The 18,770-nt window shown below is 45.3% G+C and overlaps 1 protein-coding gene across 1 annotated transcript in view; it reads left to right on the forward strand.

Annotated features, from left to right (window-relative positions):
• Positions 1-233: 233 nt before the first annotated feature.
• The window catches only part of LOC140424319 (uncharacterized), a 135,319-nt gene continuing 116,782 nt past the window's right edge, over positions 234-18,770 (forward strand). Inside the window, exon 1 of the mRNA XM_072507855.1 lies at positions 234-789. Coding sequence (XP_072363956.1) covers positions 489-789 — 301 coding nt within the window. The 5' untranslated portion in view covers positions 234-488. The remainder of the gene's footprint in view (positions 790-18,770) is intronic.

The raw sequence follows: 18,770 nt of genomic DNA on the forward strand, positions 1-18,770 counted from the left end.
AAATCAACTGCGGAGAAAAATAATCCCCTTCAATTACGGCGCAAGATTAAGGCGGGCAGACAATAGTTACCGGGCTGACCAATCAGATCACAATTTCAAAACGCTTGGCTTTCATTGGTCTGGAATCACCCAGTGGCGCCACGCTTGGTGGACGCCCGCTCCGCCTATTGGCTGGAGGCGGCATCATTCACTTCATTCGTCTCCACAAGGTTTAGTTGTCTTCGGAGGAGGCGTCTTCAGGTTTGAGTGAATCATCGCGCCGCCATTTTCTAATATTCTAATCACTGCACAGGGGGAGTACGGAGGGAGGGCTTGTCTCCTGCTTCCTTACTCGATAATACCCGCCTCTGTCTGGTGGCGCACTTCTCAACCGTTCAAACAGGCATTAGCGACACTTCTGCGTTGAGAGCCCACACAGTAGCTGAAAGCGAATAGTTAAATTTCTTCCCAGAATAAAGTCCCAAGATTTTAAACGAACTGTCAGAATCATGACAGAGGAATGGCAACCCCCCCTTGTTTCGACCTCGGTTCGTTTAGACGACATTGTTCAGAGTTCTTCCCAGGAGGATGTGGAGGACGATTTGATTCCTCTCAAGCCTGCGGCTGGCGACGCACCCATATTGCCGGCTCACAGCGTCTTCGAACCGGCACGAAACACCGACATCGGCGATGATGGTTTCGTGACTCCTCCGCCTGTGCCCGCCAGAAGCCGACCCGAACCGGATTCCAGTTCAGATTCGGCGGCTGTTGCAGCCACCGGGTCCGTTAAGACACGACCAGAGTCAACCGGTAAGTGTTAAGATTGCCAGCCGCCCCCGGCTCCTTAACTTGGAGCACTCCGAAGATGAGGCTCCAAAAAGCCACCTCATTTAAGTTGGGACATTGCAGAAAGGAGCAGACATTTTTGTGTTTTCAGCTGGAATTCGCACCTTTTCGCCAGCAAGGAGCACGCAGATCGATTTATTGTGTATTTTGTTGTTGTATTTAAATCGCATAGCTTTAAGTAATCGGCGAAAGGAGAATGGCGATTTTTCAACTCAGTGCCTTTTGATTTGCAATACGTGCTGGAATCAGATTCACTAATTTAGAAAGGGGAATGAATTTGCGGTGTTATGAGGATACTGGCGGGCGAGCATTTACAAAGGCCAGGCACGACGGGAGGAGTGGCCGCCTTCCGATTGTTTAAAGCCGTCGGGGGGTTGTGGTGAATGTAATCTATAAAGTTTAAAATCGTGATAATGTGTTGGGTCGTTGGGCAGACAATGTGGGAAAAGGAAATGAGCCATGGCCGGCCGCCAGGCGCCTCGGTTTCCTCCTCATTGACGGCGACCTCCCGGTTGATTGACAGTCACTCTGACCAATCAGAAAGCGGACCCGGCGGCATCTCCACAAACGACTGCGGAGGGGGAGGGGGGGGCTTGTGGCACTTGACGCGCCTCGGCTTCAGCCATGCACATTGATTGTCCTCTTCCTCCCATGGCAATCCTCAGGACCACTCGCTTTGCCTGCAGACTGGTTCTTCCCAGTTATTGAAATGTGGCAAAGGAGTAGATTATTCGCATGGTCGCTGTGAGCTGCCGAAGTATTTGAGTCACCAGTTTTGTTTCGGATCTCGATTTATCAGGAAACGGACTGGGAGCAGCGACTCCCACTGACTAAATAACCAAAGTGCTGGATGGCGTTTTCTCAGTGCCACATTGCGAAATTGAGCTTGAAAATTGGTTCCGAATAAAATTATTAATCTTTTGTAAGCACCAGGAGAAAATCTCTGTCAAGTAACACATCTTTTGGGTGGCTCAGTCGTTAGTAATGCAGCCTCACAGTGCCACCGACCCAGTAGGGTGACTGGAGTTTGCACATTCTAGCCGTGCGTGTGGGGGGTTTCTCCGTGTATTCCTGTTTCATCCCACAGTCCAAAGATGTGCAAGTTAGGTGGATTGGCCATGATAAAATTGCCCTTCAGTATCCACAGTTGTGCAGATTAGGTGGTGTTATGGGGATAGGGAGAGGGCCTAGGTTGGATGCTCTTTCAGAGGTTCGGTGCAATGGGCCGAATGGTCTGCACAGTAGGGATTCTATGATTTTAAGTAGGCAACACTGGGTTTTTAAAACTTTGATTTGAAACTTGTACAAATATAAATCAAACTAGAAATTCAACACTTTCAAGTCCGTCACCCTTCACCCATTAACAGTTTAGTCAGAAGACGAGGAACTAAAGTGGAAAGTTGGATAATTTTGCAGTTTGGGAGGTAGCAGCGCCAGAGCTTGCCAAAAGTTGGAGGGTGGGCGTCATGACTAATGGCTAGCAAATCTCTTGTTAGCTCTTGTATATTGAGGTGTTATGTTTAACTGCCCCTCCCGCTTGTCCCTTTAAGTCGCAATTCAATAGTCTGAATAGTTAAATCCATCTTGCAATTAGTTATATGTAAAGTTCCTTTGATTAATAAGTGAGTAAATTATAATTTAGACATGCCATGCTGATGTACCTTTCCACCAGTGGCTTGGTTTGCAACCTTTTGTACTGAATGATTCTGAAGTTGAACCACTGGTGCTGATCTGGTGTTGCTGACTCCTCGCTAATCCATTGAAAATATTTTATACTGAAAGCTTATAGACCAGGGGTGACCTAATGTAGTGAAGAGTAATATATGGTAAACTAACATTTAAGGGCCACAAAACATGGACAACCTTTCAGACACATTTATTACTATTGCACACATTATTTTGAGGAAATATAGTTAAAATGTAAACACATTGTGTTAAAATATATGTATACATTGCTCCAAACCCAAGATCGGGTGTAATGCCTTTTCTTGTCAGCTTGGCTCTTGTATGTCTCTTGTGGAGACCATGAATTGGCTTCAATTTGAATTGGGTTTTGGAGTACGGTTTTGCCCTGTCCACACTGCACCTTGGCTGTGTAACTTTAAGGATGGGATAAAAGTATATGTATGCACGAATATTTACTAATGTATGTATATATCTTACAGCTTTCTATGAACGTACGTAACCATAAAGTATACCTATCACGGTTTAAGTTTGAATTAATTGTTATATTTTACCTGTATTTAATTAGTATGTTTGCTTAAATTAAATTCTAGCTTGTAAATCCATTATATATCCTTTAAGTAAGGTGATACTTATTTATTAGGACTAATCACTGCTAGAGGTCTCCATTATGGATACAAGATGGGGAGAGAGGCCGCAAGTCAGCAGCAAGCGGGTGGGAAGAGAGGGGACTTCCGGGTGCGGCGATGACCAGCTAAGTCGCACGTTTCGGCAGCTCCCGGTGGAACGGACTTTTGGGCTCTTAATAGGAGCCCCAACGGCAATTTTAACGGCTAAAAACACTGTGCGGTAAACCAGAAGGGAATTCTCCCTGGACACAGATGGAAAAAGGAGAGGAAAGTGGCCGGATTGCGGAGGATCCTTTAGAGCAGCGGCAAGGAAAGCAAGCACAAAGCAAGATGGCGTCGGAAGGTGGCCGTCTAGTATGGGGCCCTGACCAACAAGAGTTCCTGCGGCGCTGTGTGGAAGAACTTAAAAAGGAGATGAAGAAGGAGCTGCTGGCCCCAATATTACAGGCGATTGAAGGGCTAAAGGAGGAACAAAAGACCCAGGAGCAGGAGCTTCGGGTCGTGAAGGCAAAGGCCGCTGATAATGAAGACAAAATACAGGGCCTGGTGGTGAAGACAGAGATGCATGAGGCACAACACAAAAGGTGTGTGGAAAGGCTGGAGGTGTTGGAGAATAATGCGAGGAGGAAGAATTTAAGGATTCTTGGTCTTCCCGAAGGTGCGGAGGGAGCGGACGTCGGGGCATATGTGAGCACGATGCTTCACTCGTTAATGGGATCGGAGGCTCCGACGGGCCCATTGGAGGTGGAGGGAGCTTAGCGAGTTATGACGCGAAGACCGAGGGCTGGAGAAATACCTCGAGCCATAGTGGTGAGATTTCTCCGATATAAGGACAGAGAGATGGTCCTCAGATGGGCGAAGAAAACTCGGAACAGTAGGTGGGAGAACACGGTGATCCGCGTATATCAAGATTGGAGTGCGAAGGAGGGCGAGTTTCAGTCGGGCCAAGGCGGTGCTTCACAAAAGGAAGGTCAAATTTGGAATGCTGCAACCGGCAAGACTGTGGGTCACACACCAAGGGAAGCACCACTACTTTGAGACGGCAGAAGAGGCGTGGACATTTATTGTGGAGGAGCAGCTGGAATAGGCGGGCCAGAAAAAGAACGTTTGGGACAAAGTGGTGGTGTGATTACGTGGGGTGAAGGGGAGGGGGAGGGAAAGGGGGAAGGGATGATTTCTCAAGTTGTTAATCTTGCGACCCTGAAACTTTTCTCTCTTCCCCGTGGGGGGGGGGGGGGGGGAAGGATAAGGAATTGTGGGCGCCGGCCATTAGGGGTGGGGCCAAGTGGGAAACGCGGGCTTTGTTCCCGTACTATGGTAATCATGGCGGGAACAGGGAAGCAGGAAGGAGGGGGCCGAGGTCACGGGGGGATGCCGAGGTCAGCCAGAGTTTGCTGACTTCTGGGAGCAACATGGGGGGTGCAATTACGCTAGAAGAGGATCTGGAGGGGGGGAGGGATTAACTGGGTTGCTGCTGCTGGGGAGAAGGGGGAGCTGGTACGGGGTGGGGTGGTCGAGGCGGGAGGGCGCCGTCGGGGGGAGATACGGCTACGTGGGAATCGGGTGGGGAGCTGGATTAAAAAAGGGGATGGCTAGTCGACAACGGGGGGGGGGTAAAGAGCCCCCCAACCCGGCTGATCACATGGAACGTGAGAGGGCTGAACGGGCCGATATTAAAAGGGCACGGGTACTCGCACACCTAAAGAAATTAAAGGCAGATGTGGTTATGTTGCAGGAGACGCATTTGAAACTGATGGACCAGGTCAGACTAAGCAAAGGATGGGTGGGGCAGGTGTTTCATTCTGGGTTAGACGCAAAGAACAGGGGGGTGGCTATATTAGTGGGGAAACGGGTACTGTTTGAGGCAAAGACCATAGTGGCGGATAGCGGGGGTAGATACGTGATGGTGAGTGGCAGATTGCAAGGGGAGGCGGTGGTTCTAGTGAACGTATATGCCCCGAACTGGGATGATGCCAATTTTATGAGGCGAATGTTGGGACGTATCCCGGACCTAGAGGCGGGAAAGTTGGTAATGGGGGGGAGACTTTAATACGGTGCTGGACCCAGGGCTGGACAGATCGCGGTCCAGGACCGGGAGGAGGCCGGCTGCAGCTAGGGTGCTCAAGGACTTTATGGAGCAGATGGGAGGAGTAGACCCCTGGAGATTTAGCAGGCCTAGGAGTAAGGAGTTCTCGTTTTTCTCCTGTGTCCATAAAGTATATTCACAGATAGACTTTTTTGTATTGGGATGGGCGCTGATCCCGAAGGTGACAGGGACGGAGTACACGGCAATAGCTATCTCGGACCACGCTCCACATTGGGTGGACCTGGAGATAGGGGAGGAAAAAGAACAGCACCCGCCCTGGAGAATGGACATGGGACTATTGGCAGATGAGGGGATATGTTTAAGGGTGAGGGGGTGTATTGAAAGGTACTTGGAGCTCAACGACAATGGGGAGGTTCAGGTGGGAGTGGTCTGGGAGGCGTTGAAGGCAGAGGTTAGAGGGGAGCTGATATCTATTAGGGCACATAAAGGAAAGCAGGAGGATAGGGAAAGGGAGCGGTTGCTGAAAGAACTTTTGAGGGTGGACAGACAATATGCGGAGGCACCGGAGGAGGGACTGTACAGGGAAAGGCAAAGGCTACATGTACAATTTGACTTGTTGACTACGGGTAATGCAGAGGCACAAGGTGTACAGTATGAATATGGAGAGAAGGCGAGCCGGTTGTTGGCCCACCAACTGAGGAAGAGGGGAGCAGCGAGGGAGATAGGGGGGGGGTGAGAGACGAGGAGGGAGTAAATGGGGTGTTCATGGTATTCTACGAAAGATTATATAAAGCTCAGCCCCCGGAAGGGAAGGAGAGAATGATGTGCTTTTTGGATCAGCTGGAATTCCCTAAGGTGGAGGAGCAGGAGAGGACGGGACTGGGAGCACAGATTGAGATGGAGGAGGTAGTGAAAGGGATTGGGAGCACGCAGGCGGGGAAGGCCCCGGGACCAGACGGATTCCCGGTGGAATTTAATAGGAAGTATATGGACTTGCTGGCCCCTCTTCTGACGAGAACCTTTAATGAGGCTAGGGAAAGGGGGCAGTTGCCCCCGACTATGTCAGAGGCAAAGATATCGCTCCTCCTAAAGAAGGAAAAAGACCCGTTGCAATGCGGGTCCTATAGGCCCATTTCTCTTTTAAATGTGGATGCTAAGATTCTGGCCAAGGTAATGGCGACGAGGATAGAGGACTGTGTCCCGGGGGTGGTACATGAGGACCAGACTGGGTTTGTGAAGGGGAGACAGCTGAACACGAACATACGGAGGTTGCTAGGGGTAATGATGATGCCCCCGCCAGAGGGGGAAGCGGAGATAGTGGTGGCGATGGATGCCGAGAAAGCATTTGATAGAGTGGGGTTATCTGTGGGAGGTGCTGAGGAGATTTGGCTTCGGAGATGGATATATCGGATGGGTACAGCTGCTGTATAGGGCACCGATGGCGAGTGTGGTTACGAATGGATGGGGGTCTGATTATTTCCGGCTTTACAGAGGGACGAGGCAGGGATGTCCCCTGTCTCCGTTATTGTTTGCACTGGCGATTGAGCCCCTGGCCATGGCACTGAGGGGTTCCAGGAAGTGGAGGGGAGTGTTTAGGGGAGGAGAAGAACACCGGGTATCTCTATGCGGATGATTTGTTGTTGTATGTGGCGGACCCGGTGGAGGGGATGCCAGAGATAATGCGGATACTTGGAGTTTGGGGATTTTTCGGGGTATAAATTGAACATGGGGAAAAGTGAGTTGTTTGTGGTGCATCCGGGGGAGCAAAGCAGGGAAATAGAGGATTTACCGCTGAGGAAGGTAACAAGAGACTTCCGATACTTGGGGATTCAGATAGCCAAGAATTGGGGAACCTTGCACCGGCTTAATTTAACACGATTGGTGGAACAGATGGAGGAGGACTTCAAGAGATGGGACATGGTGTCCCTGTCACTGGCGGGTAGGGTGCAGGCGGTTAAAATGGTGGTTCTCCCGAGATTCCTCTTTGTGTTTCAGTGCCTCCCGGTGTTGGTCACAAAGGCTTTTTTTAAGAGAATTGAGAAAAGCATTGAGTTTTGTGTGGGCCGAGAAGACCCCGAGAGTGAGGAGGGGGTTCTTGCAGCGTAGTAGGGATAGGGGGGGGTTGGCACTACCGAGCCTAAATGATTATTACTGGGCCGCCAATATTTCAATGGTGTGTAACTGGATGGGAGAAGGGGAGGGAGCGGCGTGGAAGAGATTGGAGAGGGCGTCCTGCAAGGGGACCAGCTTACAAGCAATGGTGACGGCACCGTTGCCGTTCTCACCGAAGAAATACACTACAAGCCCGGTGGTGGTGGCAACATTAAAAATTTGGGACAGTGGAGACGGCATGGGGGAAGGATGGGAGCCTCGGTGCGGTCCCCTATAAGAAATAACCATAGGTTTGTTCCGGGGAGAATGGATGGGGGATTTGGAGCATGGCAAAGAGCTGGGGTAGTATAATTGAGAGATCTGTTCGTAGATGGGACGTTTGCGAGTCTGGGAGCGCTGACGGAAAAATATGGGTTGCCCCAAGGGAATGCATTTCGGTGTATGCAACTGAGGGCTTTTGCGAGGCAACAGGTGAGGGAATTCCCGCAGCTCCCGACGCAGGAGGTGCAGGATAGAGTGATCTCAGAGACATGGGTGGGGGATGGTAGGGTGTCGGACATATACAGGGAAATGAGGGACGAGGGGGAGATCATGGTCGATGAGCTGAAAGGGAAATGGGAAGAAGAGCTGGGGGAGGAGATTGAGGAGGGGCTGTGGGCCGATGCCCTACGTAGGGTAAACTCGTCGTCCTCGTGTGCCAGGCTAAGCCTGATACAATTCAAGGTTCTACACAGGGCGCATATGACTGGAGCACGGCTCAGTAAATTTTTCGGGGTAGAGGATAGGTGTGGGAGATGCTCGAGAAGCCCAGCGAATCACACCCACATGTTCTGGTCATGTCCGACATTACAGGGGTTCTGGGTGGGGGTGGCGAAGGTGCTTTCGAAGGTGGTGGGGGTCCGGGTCGAGCCAAGCTGGGGGTTGGCTATATTCTGGGTTGCAGAAGAGCCAGGAGTGCAGGAGGCGAGAGAGGCTGATGTTTTGGCCTTTGCGTCCCTAGTAGCCCGTCGCAGGATATTGCTTATGTGGAAGGAAGCCAAACCCCCAGGCGTGGAGACCTGGATAAACGACATGGCAGGGTTTATAAAGTTAGAACGGATCAAGTTCGTATTAAGGGGTTCGGCTCAAGGGTTCACCAGGCGGTGGCAACCGTTCGTCAACTACTTCACAGAACGATAGAGGGAATGAAAAGAAAGAAAGACAACAGCAGCAACCCGGGGGGGGGGGGAGGATCTGGGCGGGCTCTTAGGGATGTCATTGTATATATATATTGGACTGTTGGATTGTATTTTTGGAGAGTAACTATTTTTGACAAGGCAGTTGCCATTTAGTTTTGTTTTTGTTTCTGTTTATATATTATTTATTTACTTGTTTAAAACTGGCCACTGTTATTTATATTGCTTTATTGTTGTTTAAAAGAAAAACTATGTACTGTTATGTTTGGCCAAAAAATCTTGAATAAAATATATTTTTTAAAAAATGGAGCAAGAGAAGTTACTCTAAAATAGTCCTGGAATGGTCATGCGGACCTGTACCTATCTGGCGGGGAAATTACAAAAGGAATCACATGATGGTACTGGGTGGAGACTGAAGCAGTCATGGACTCACTGAACAGCAGAGAAAATTCAAGATTATTGGAAATTAATCCTTGAACTTGTTTCTAATCCTCCCAATGCTACAGTTTGTCCTCCCTCTTTGAAGCTGTTTGTGGCCGAAGTTATACCTGGCTGTTTACCTGCCTCCAATGTCAAGGTTTCACAGCACAAGGAATAAGGCACACTCTTAAAGTTGCATATGGCTCAGGTGCCAAGGTTTGGCCACCGCTGTTGTAGATTTTTTTATCCCCTGCTTTTTTACGACCCCCATGATGTCTTCTACTTCAGGGTTTTTCAACCTTTTTTCCCCGGGACCCACTTTGCCAACCTGCCACCCTTTTGTGACCCATGCCGGCCAATCTTTGCGACACGCCACATTTGCTTACCTTTATTGCGAAAGGGCAGCCTGTTTGGTCCTCATGATCTCACTCCAATCAGGCTCACAGGAGGAGAGTGCAATGCACATGTCGGGTGCAGACTTCAGCCAATTCCTTTGTGCCATCTTCATATTTGTGAGAACGGAAAATCCAACTTCGCATATCTTGGTCGCCATGAAGGGCAATGGCGACAAAATAATTTTACTCAGCACTGGATACTCCTGAGACTTGCTACTGTAGAATGCTGACAGCCTCCTGGACTTGTGTGTTTTAGTGTGCTGTCACAGGCAAGGTACAGCGGTGTAGTCTTTTCATTTGGAGTCTGCTGGAAATTAATAACTGACTCTGGGATCTCAACCTCAAAAGGGATTTTTGACCCCTCACTTCTCTTTCAAAATTTGAAACATCTCTCATTTGCCAGTACTTGTCTACCACACATGGGCTTTGCATTGGCACAATTGACATAAGCATATCTCGAGAAACGATCTTCATACTGCTTTTTTTGCCGAGTTGAGTTTCTTCTTTGTAGGCTGTTCACCAAGGCCCTGGAGTTTTGTACAAGCTAACACTAGCCCTGTCCAGCCCAGCCCTGAACTCTTCAGGGCAGCTCTCTCCAGAGGTCCTATCAAGTGAACACTGCCTATTTATGTCTCTGGCTGTCCCTTGAATAAAATCTATTCACTGTCACAAGCCTCTTGCCTTGCTTGCCAGCAGCTCGAAAATGGAAGAAACTCTGTGATTTGGTGCCAAGAACATGCACAGGAGGGCATTTGACGTCAAGTGTACGTGTAGGGTGCATGACCTGCTCACTGCTGCCACCTCTGGCTAGAAGACTGCACATAGCCTCCTTTTGTTCTCATTGAGCAGGCGGCAGTGGCCACTATTCTCAAAACAAAATGGCGATAGCAGCGGTTGGATGCTTCACCCACAATTGGTACACTGCAGGAGTGCCACTGATCACTCCGCGACCCACCTGCGGTCACGCCTAAACTTTGAAAAATCCTGTTCTACTTGGTGCTTTAGGCTAGTATCTGAGGTGACATCCTGCTTTTGAGCCCTCTGTTGTTTCATGCACTGCCAGTGCTTTTGATCTGTTGCTCTACTTCTCCCCTCTAACCACCATCTTTAAGACTGCTAGAAGGGCATGTACTATTGACTTCACTCTTGTTATGGGTCCGGGTTTACAGACCCCAAAGTGTTTCATGGAGTTCAACCGACCCACAACTTTTAATAGATTGTGGTGTGGGAAGCACACGGCGTACTCTCCAGGTGTGATACAGCAGAAATGGACAAGTGGTTTTTAAAACTAAACTATGTTTATTCTATGAACTCAAGTTAACCTTTTAAAAACAAACATTGAATATCTTAACACCCATTACTTCAAAGATAACCCCAAAAGACTACAACACTAAATAATCCTTCAAACTGTTCCTTAAAACATCCAAAATACTTCAAACCTTCAAAAATAGGAGCACATTGGGTTACATTCAACATATTTATAGTCTTTGGATTGCAAAAATCAACAGACCAGCTGTGTTTCTTCATGCAGCTCAGAGCAAAACACCCAGACACTCCCAGCTGCGCTCTCAAACTGAAACTCAAAAAGCATAAGTGAGCTCAGCTCCCCCCACCCTCTGACATCCCTTCAGTAATATGATCAGTTTCATTTCTTAAAGGTACATTGCTTAAACATCCATTTCTTAAAGGTACTCTCACATGACACTCTGCTTGTCTCATTTAACCCAAGATGCTTGCCGCTGGTCAAACATCAGTTTTCATCTGCCAGTGCTTGGCTGCCTACCCTGCAAGTCAGCGTTTCTACAATCTGGTTTGTATGTTTGTTGTCACCCTACTGATGTTACTGTGCTGGTTTTTTTTTGCCTTGCCTCTCGCAAATCAGAATTTCTCAATTGCCACTAATCTTTGCGGAATTATGTTCTTTTTCTTTCAATTTGATAGCATCTTTAACTTCCTCAGTTAGTCACCGATAGTGTGTCCTTCCTGGAATGTACCTTTTCTTAGTATTGTGATATACTCTTTAAATGTCTGCCACTGCATCTTTGACCTAATTTTCCAGTTCACTTTAGTCAGCTCTCTTCATGGCCACATAATTACCATTATTTAAGTTTAAAACACGCGTCTTGGATCCACTCTTCTTGCACTCAAACTGAATGTGAATTCAATCATATTAGGATCACTGCTATATAGAAACACCTTCACTATGAGGTAATGAATTAATTCTATCTCATCGCACATTACTAGATTTGGTAGAACCTGACCTCTGGTGCTAGAACGTGCTGCTCTAAGAAACTGTTCCGAAAACCCACTAATTCACCATCCAGGTTACCGTTGCCAATCTGATTCATCCAATCTATATGTAGATTAAAACCATACTTCTCTGTTGATGTGCTCTTGGGTTTGGACACAAACTATACTGTCCACAACTACCACTAATTTCTTTTAACTCCTCCCACTAGAATGGCTTCCTGTGCCACAGTGCCATGGCCAGTTTGCTCATCTGTCCTGCAGTCACCTTGTACCTGTTGGACAATTGCAAAGGCTGGGTCTCATCCACTTCAACGTTCTGGGTCCCAAACCTGCCTCATCCGCAGTTACACCTCCTGTCCCTGGCCACTGACCAAATCAGAAGATTTTATTCAAAGATATGTGACTGCCTCCTGGTTCTCTTCCTGATGCATCGCGGTGTCTGCAGCTCGGCCTCCATCTGAAGACTGTGAAGCTCCTAAAGTTTCAGTCACCGACTGCAGATATGGATCTCACTGGCATCCAGGAACTCCCACATTTTGCTGTTGAAACACACCACCTGACGTGCCATCATTGTGTTAATTTATTTTTCTTATAACCCAAATAACCTTTAATACTGCCTGTGCACCTTGCCTGTTAATAAAATCTTACAATTGCTAATAAATTGTAGGTGTTTTTAATATAATTGAGCAGAATTTAAAAAAAATGTATTTCATGGATTTGGGTGTTGCTGGATAGGCCAACATTTATTGCCCTTGAGAATGTTCTGTGCAGTTTTTTTGAACTGAGCCTGTATGTTGTGGGAACACCCACAGTGTTCGGGAGGGATTTCTGCGATTTTGACCCAGTAACAGTGAAGGAACAGCAATATAGTTCCAACAAGTCAGGATGTGACTCGGAGGGGAACTTCAGAGGTGGTGGATTTCCCTTGTATCTGCTGCCTGGGTCCTTCTAGGTGGTATCACAAGTTTGGAAATTAATTTTCACCAACCACGTAGTTATTTGTTCTGTGATATCACACTTTAATTTCTCTCCGAATGTAGCCACACTGCTGTGGAGCCACAGACGGGACTGGATTGGATAGCTCTTGTCGGTGCTGACTGCTTCTGGGTCCTCCTTTTGCCTGCTCCTGATAGAGGTCTATAAGTGTGTGAGGATTTAATCGGGTTCATGTAGAAAAGCTACTTTCCTTTGTGGAAACCAAAGATGAGTCAGAAACAGATACTTCCCCTTGTGGATACCAAAGATATGAGTCAGAATCAAAAGATGGTCACTGATAAATCCAAAACATAATTCAGGAGAGAGTTTTTGGTTAGCATTTAGAGCTTGCTAAGGAGTAGTGGAGGTGACTTAGCACATTTATTTTCTGAATATATTTAGCTTTTGGTATGGTTTGGAACTGACACTTTTTCTTTCCTACTCTGCTCTGTTATACTTTCCTAGAGCCGAAGCTAGATCTAAAAGGTAATGAGCTGTCGTATCTAGTAGAATTGGCCTAAGATCATGATTGGATGCCCATTTTGATTAAAATTGATTGGTGTTTTAAATACTTAATTCTTTCAAATAAATGTTAATTACAATCATCAATTTTGCTAATCGGTGATTGTTTGTTTGTTTGGGGTGGGGCAGGCAGATAGCTATTTATGTGGTACAAAAACAACTTAATTTGTATTTTAAAGAAATCAATCAACACAGTTTATTTTTTTTGAACCCTATTATCCAAACTTATTTGTTCATTCTTTCTTTGCTATTACCTTTTTTAAACTTCTCCACATCATGACCGTAAATTTTTTAAAAACATTTGTATTGTACATTTTCTTTTTAAAAATAAATTTAGAGTACTTAAGTACATTTTTTCCAATTAAGGGGCAATTTAGCATGGCCAATCCACCTATCCTGCACATCTTTGGGTTGTGGGGACGAAAACCATGCAAACACAGGGAGAATGTTTGTACATTTTCTTTTAATGAAACCTAGAATACTTGAAGATCTGTGCAATAGAATTTAACTTTTCATGTTTGCATCACTGGTAGAAATGTCTCCTGCGAAATGAAAATTGATGAATATTACCGTCTAATGTTTCCCTCTGGATCTTGTGAACTGAAAAAATCTTTAGGTACTAAACAGCCACCACAAATGATGCTTTAAGCCAAGGCATAGCCACGTTGATGATTGGGCATAATGTGGAGCTACTGATTTCGAGCATGATTTAATTACTGATTTTGAAACACAAAACACTGTACCTTTATTTCTGTAAGAGCACCTCTGTATTTCTCTCCATTGTTCTGTTAAAACAAAAACTTACTAGAACAAAGCTTTTCTGTTTGCACCAAACACACAATGAATGTAACAGTTTTATATTCAAAGATTTTCTTCTGTCCATTTGTTCTGTCAATTCTCCACATCTTCCTCCTTGCGTAAAAGTTTTGTTTGAGGGTATTTTGTGAGTGATGGGTACCTCATGTTGCCATATCCAGGTGACCTGTCATCTATGGGTTGATTTGATTGCGGGAGGAAAGAAGCAAAAGTCAACCTTGTGCTCCATTGGACCGACAAAGGTCAGCAGGAACTGGGGTGAAGGACAAACAGAACTTAGCTTGGGACAGAAAGACTTTCAGTTCGTGCCTTTCATGACATCAGGATGTTCCAAACGGCTTTTCAGCCAGTTAAATACTGAGGCATATATTCACTATTGTAATGCAGTACATGTGCGACTAGCTTGCAGACAGCATGTTCCACGAAGAATGACCAAACAAATGACTAGGTCACCTGTTTTCGGATAAATGTTGGCTGGAGCCCTGAACTCCTCTGCTCTTCAGGGTTGGGAACATAGAAACTTCCCACCACCTCCATCGCTCAGACAGCAGATAGTTAATTGAATACCACAACATAAACTCAAATGTGGCATGTTCTGCCTCAAATCTATTTTGGCCATTGTATTGCCAATCTTTATGACACTGCAGAGAGGAAACTGAAAAGGAGACTTGGCAAGAGGTGAAGCTGTCAATACTGAAAATAATTAGGATTATGCAAAGTGAGATGAAAAGGGCTGAAAGAAATATAAATCAAAGTTAATAGCTAATACAAAAGGAATTAATAAGAACTTGCATAAATGAAAATGAAAATCGCTTATTGTCACAAGTAGGCTTCAATGAAGTTACTGTGAAAAGCCCCTAGTCACCACATTCTGGCGCCTGTTCGGAGGCTGTTACGGGAATTGAACCGTGCTGCTGGCCTGCCATGGTCTGCTTTCAAAGCCAGCGATTTAGCCCTGTGCTAAACAGCCCCTAAATGTATAAAAATAAACAAAATTGAGACAGTCAGACTGCAGGCAGGTCAAAGGTATTAAATATTGTATCAGAGGAGGTTATGGAACAATTGTTTGAGACCTACGAAAATGAATTTGATTTAGAAAAATAGAACTGCCATGAAATCTAGGCTGTAGAATGTAGAGGTTCTGGCACAATTATTAAATCCTCAAATAAGCTAAATTGTGCTGTCAGACAGAGTATCTATATCCTTGCTGAAGAGGAGGGAAAGGAACAAGCTAGTTAGTTTAACATTTGTATTAGACAAACTCTTTATTTTAATTAGAGTTAAATTAGCATTTCAAAATGCATGGTCAATCATGGGTAGTTTGTATGAAATTGTTAAAGGCAAGTCATGCCTGACAAACTTTTTTCTGAAGTGACAAAATTGGATAGATAGAGAATATAGTGAATCAAGAGTACAATGCGATTTTCAGAAAAATGGGTGTAAAGTCTAAGGAAGTTGGCTGATGGACAGAAAATGTTTGGGACAATACATCTTGTCTGACAGTAGAAGAATCCCAGTGATCAGGTCTGCAGAGAGATTAAAATGCACTGTGAAAAGAATCAATGCATTAAGCAAACACTGGGGACTTGATACACAGCATGATCTCCAGAGGATTTCAGGAAGACTAGTTTGTGGTCTGGGCAGTCATCTGGCAGGCAATTTAATATGCATAAATGTGAAAAAAGTTTGGGGGGAGGAGGAGTAAATTCTCAAAATATGAAGGATGTGAAACAGCAGACCAGCAATTCAGTTTTGTGATTTGATGTGACCTACAATTCGTAGATAAAGTCATAATACCAACACTGAAATTTAAATAAATGGAGGTACAGAGCACCAATGTGTTGCATGTGACACTGATTGAGACCATCCGTGCTGTTTAGAAGTTGTGCTTCAGATTTCTCTTTTTTTTTTTGCTTTAAAAAAAAAAAAAAAAAATCCTGATTGCTGTGGAAGGCTTCTTCCATCTATAACGTATTCAAAAGAATAATTTCTCTTGGATTTTTTTTTTTGTAGTAAAACTGAGTTTCCAATTCTTCAGGACTGTTTTGAAACTTAAACTGGCTCCTGTCTAGCTGAAACTAGATTGTATAGGTCAAGGATCTGTGGTCTTTTGGAGTTTTGTTGGATACTTATGGAATTTGTTGGATACTTATGGGGTAGGCTAGCTCAGTTGGCTGGGCGGCTGGTTCATGATGCGGAGTGGTGTCGGCAGCGTGGGTTCAATTCCTGCACCGGCTGAGGTTATCCATGAAGGCCCTGCTCCTCGCCTGAGGTACGGTGACACTCGGGTTAAATCTCCACCAGTCAGCTCTCTCTCAAAAAGGGGAGAGGAACCTCTGGGGCTATGGCAACTTTAATTTTCACTGATGAAATCGTAGCATTTCATAGAGTTCTAATGCGCTGAAGGAGGCTGTTCAACGAATTGTGCCTGTGTTCATGCAAAGAGCTATCCACTGAATCCTGTTCCCCTCAATTTTCCATAATAAAAAAGAAATTACATTCATTAACTTCCCTTTTGAATAATTCATGTGGATTCTGCTCCCACTACTTTTGGTAGTGCATTCTACCCCAAAAATAAAAACTATTACTTTGTCCTCCAGTTACCATGTTCTATTGTTTATGGTACCTTATCTAAAATCTCAAGTTTTAGCATCGCTTTTCTCTTCAACATTCTCTTGCGTGAAAGTAATCTCTGGTATTTAGCGAATATATTGTCAGCCCTGGCTCAGTTGATAACATTCTTTTCTCCTGAGTCATAAGGTTCTGGGTTCAAGCCCCCACTACAGGACTTGAACACAAACATTTAGGCTGAATGCAGTACTGAGGAAGTGGTGCATTGCTTGAAGATGATGTGTTTCTGATGAGAACTTAAATTAAGGCTCAATTTGTCTGTTGGTGTAGATGAAATATCCCATTGCACTATTTTAAAGAAGGGTGGGGGTGCCCTTGCTAATATTTATCCCTCAATTAGCATCACAAAAACAGATTATCTGGTTATTGCTGTGAGTTGTGTGTAACTAGATGTCACAATTCTTCCATTACAACAGTGACTACTACACTTTGTATTTTGAGACATCTGGGTGTTAGATAAATAAAATCTTTTTTTCTTCTGTACTCTCCTTGGCTTTGCAATAACTTCAAAAGGAAGAGTTCCAACATTGGACACCCATTTTTTTTTTCTTTAAATAATTTTTATTAAAGGTTTTCATAAAATATCAATAACAAAATGAGAAAGAAAAAAGAACCCAACAGGGTTAAGTACAAAACACAATCTAAAAAAGCAACCCCCCCAAAACCCTCCCCCCTGTACAAATAAGAAATTAACATTAACACCCCGACTTAACACAACAGGTGTATACACCCCCTCAGATCCTCCAGTGTAAATAACATAAATAAAAATAAAGTAAGCCCCCCCGAGCTGCTGCTGCCATTGACCAATGTCTATCGTTCTGCTAGAAAGTCTATGAACGGTTGCCACCGCCTAAAGAACCCTTGTACCGGCCCTCTCAAGGCGAATTTCACCCTCTCCAATTTAATGAACCCTGAACATTGGACACCTATGTTCATCACTTTAGTACTTTACTCTGAACAGTTCTTGGTGCTGGTGCTTATTTACAAAAGAAAACATGATCCATTTGTTTTTTAAAGCTTGTGTATTCAAATCCTTCCAGTCTTAACTACTTCAAGTAGAAGAACTGATAATACGGAAGGTATTGCAACTGAGAACCGGGCTGAATGCAGGAAGTTCAGTGGGGAACTGAAATAAGAGGAATAAAGAATGAAAGGAGACTGGCAGCTAACATCAAAAGGGAATCCAAAAGTATTTCCTAGGAATATAAATAGTTAAAAGGAGGAGTGAGACAAATTGATGACCGCAAAGGGAATTTATGCATGGAAACAGTGGTCTGGCTGGGGTGTTTGAATCTGTATTTACCAAAGAAGAACATGCCACCCGGTCAAACGCCTTCTCTGCATTCATTGCCATCGCTACCTCCACCTCCTGCCCCTCCGAAGGCATCATGGCATGGTCGCACAGTGGTTAGCACTGTTGACTTACAGCTCCGGGTCCCAGGTTCAATTCCTGGCTTGGGTCGCTGTCTGTGCGGAGTCTGCACGTTCTCCCTGTGTCTGCGTGGGTTTCCTCCTGAGTGGTCCGGTATCCTCCCACAGTCCAAAGATGTGCAGGTTAGGTTGATTAGCTATGCTAAATTACCCTTGGTGTCCAAAAAAAGGTTTATTGGTGTCCAAAAAAAAGTTAGGTGGGGTTGCTGGGTTACCGGGTTAGGGTGGAGGTGTGGACTTAAGTAGGGTGCTCTTTCCAACGGCTGTGCAGACTCGATGGGCCAAATGGTCTCCTTCTGCACTGTAAATTCTATGACTCTATAAGTCATTGGGCAAAAAGTGGTGGTTGAGACACGGCTAGGCTAAAAAAATTGAGGTATTCGATAGGCTGGCTATATAGATAAAACGCTAGGGCTTGGCTATGTTGATAAAACACCAGGGCTGAATGACATGTACCCAAGGATGTTGAGGGAAGTAAAATGGAAAATGTGGGGTTGTTAGGCATAATCTTCCAATCCTCAGATGCAGGGGTGGTGATCAGTAAAGATGTACACATTAAGCCCAGCCTCTGCAGACCAGAAAGTTTAGCGCAGTGTTCGGAAAGTTTTAGGAACGATGATTTGGAACAAACTTAACAGTCACGTGGACATGTATAGATAAATTAACGATAGCTGGCAGAAATTTAAGAGGGCATTGTGTTTAACTAACTTGATTGAGTTTTTCGATGAGGTAATAGAGAAGGTTGGTGAGTCATGTGGTTAATGTGGGGTACATGGACTTCAAAAAATATTTTAAAAGGCCATGTAACAGACCTGCCGGCAACAAACCCTAGGATACGTAGGGCACAAAGGACAGTGGC

Source organism: Scyliorhinus torazame, chromosome 1 (assembly GCF_047496885.1).
Source record: "Scyliorhinus torazame isolate Kashiwa2021f chromosome 1, sScyTor2.1, whole genome shotgun sequence".
NCBI classification, from domain to species: domain Eukaryota; kingdom Metazoa; phylum Chordata; class Chondrichthyes; order Carcharhiniformes; family Scyliorhinidae; genus Scyliorhinus; species Scyliorhinus torazame.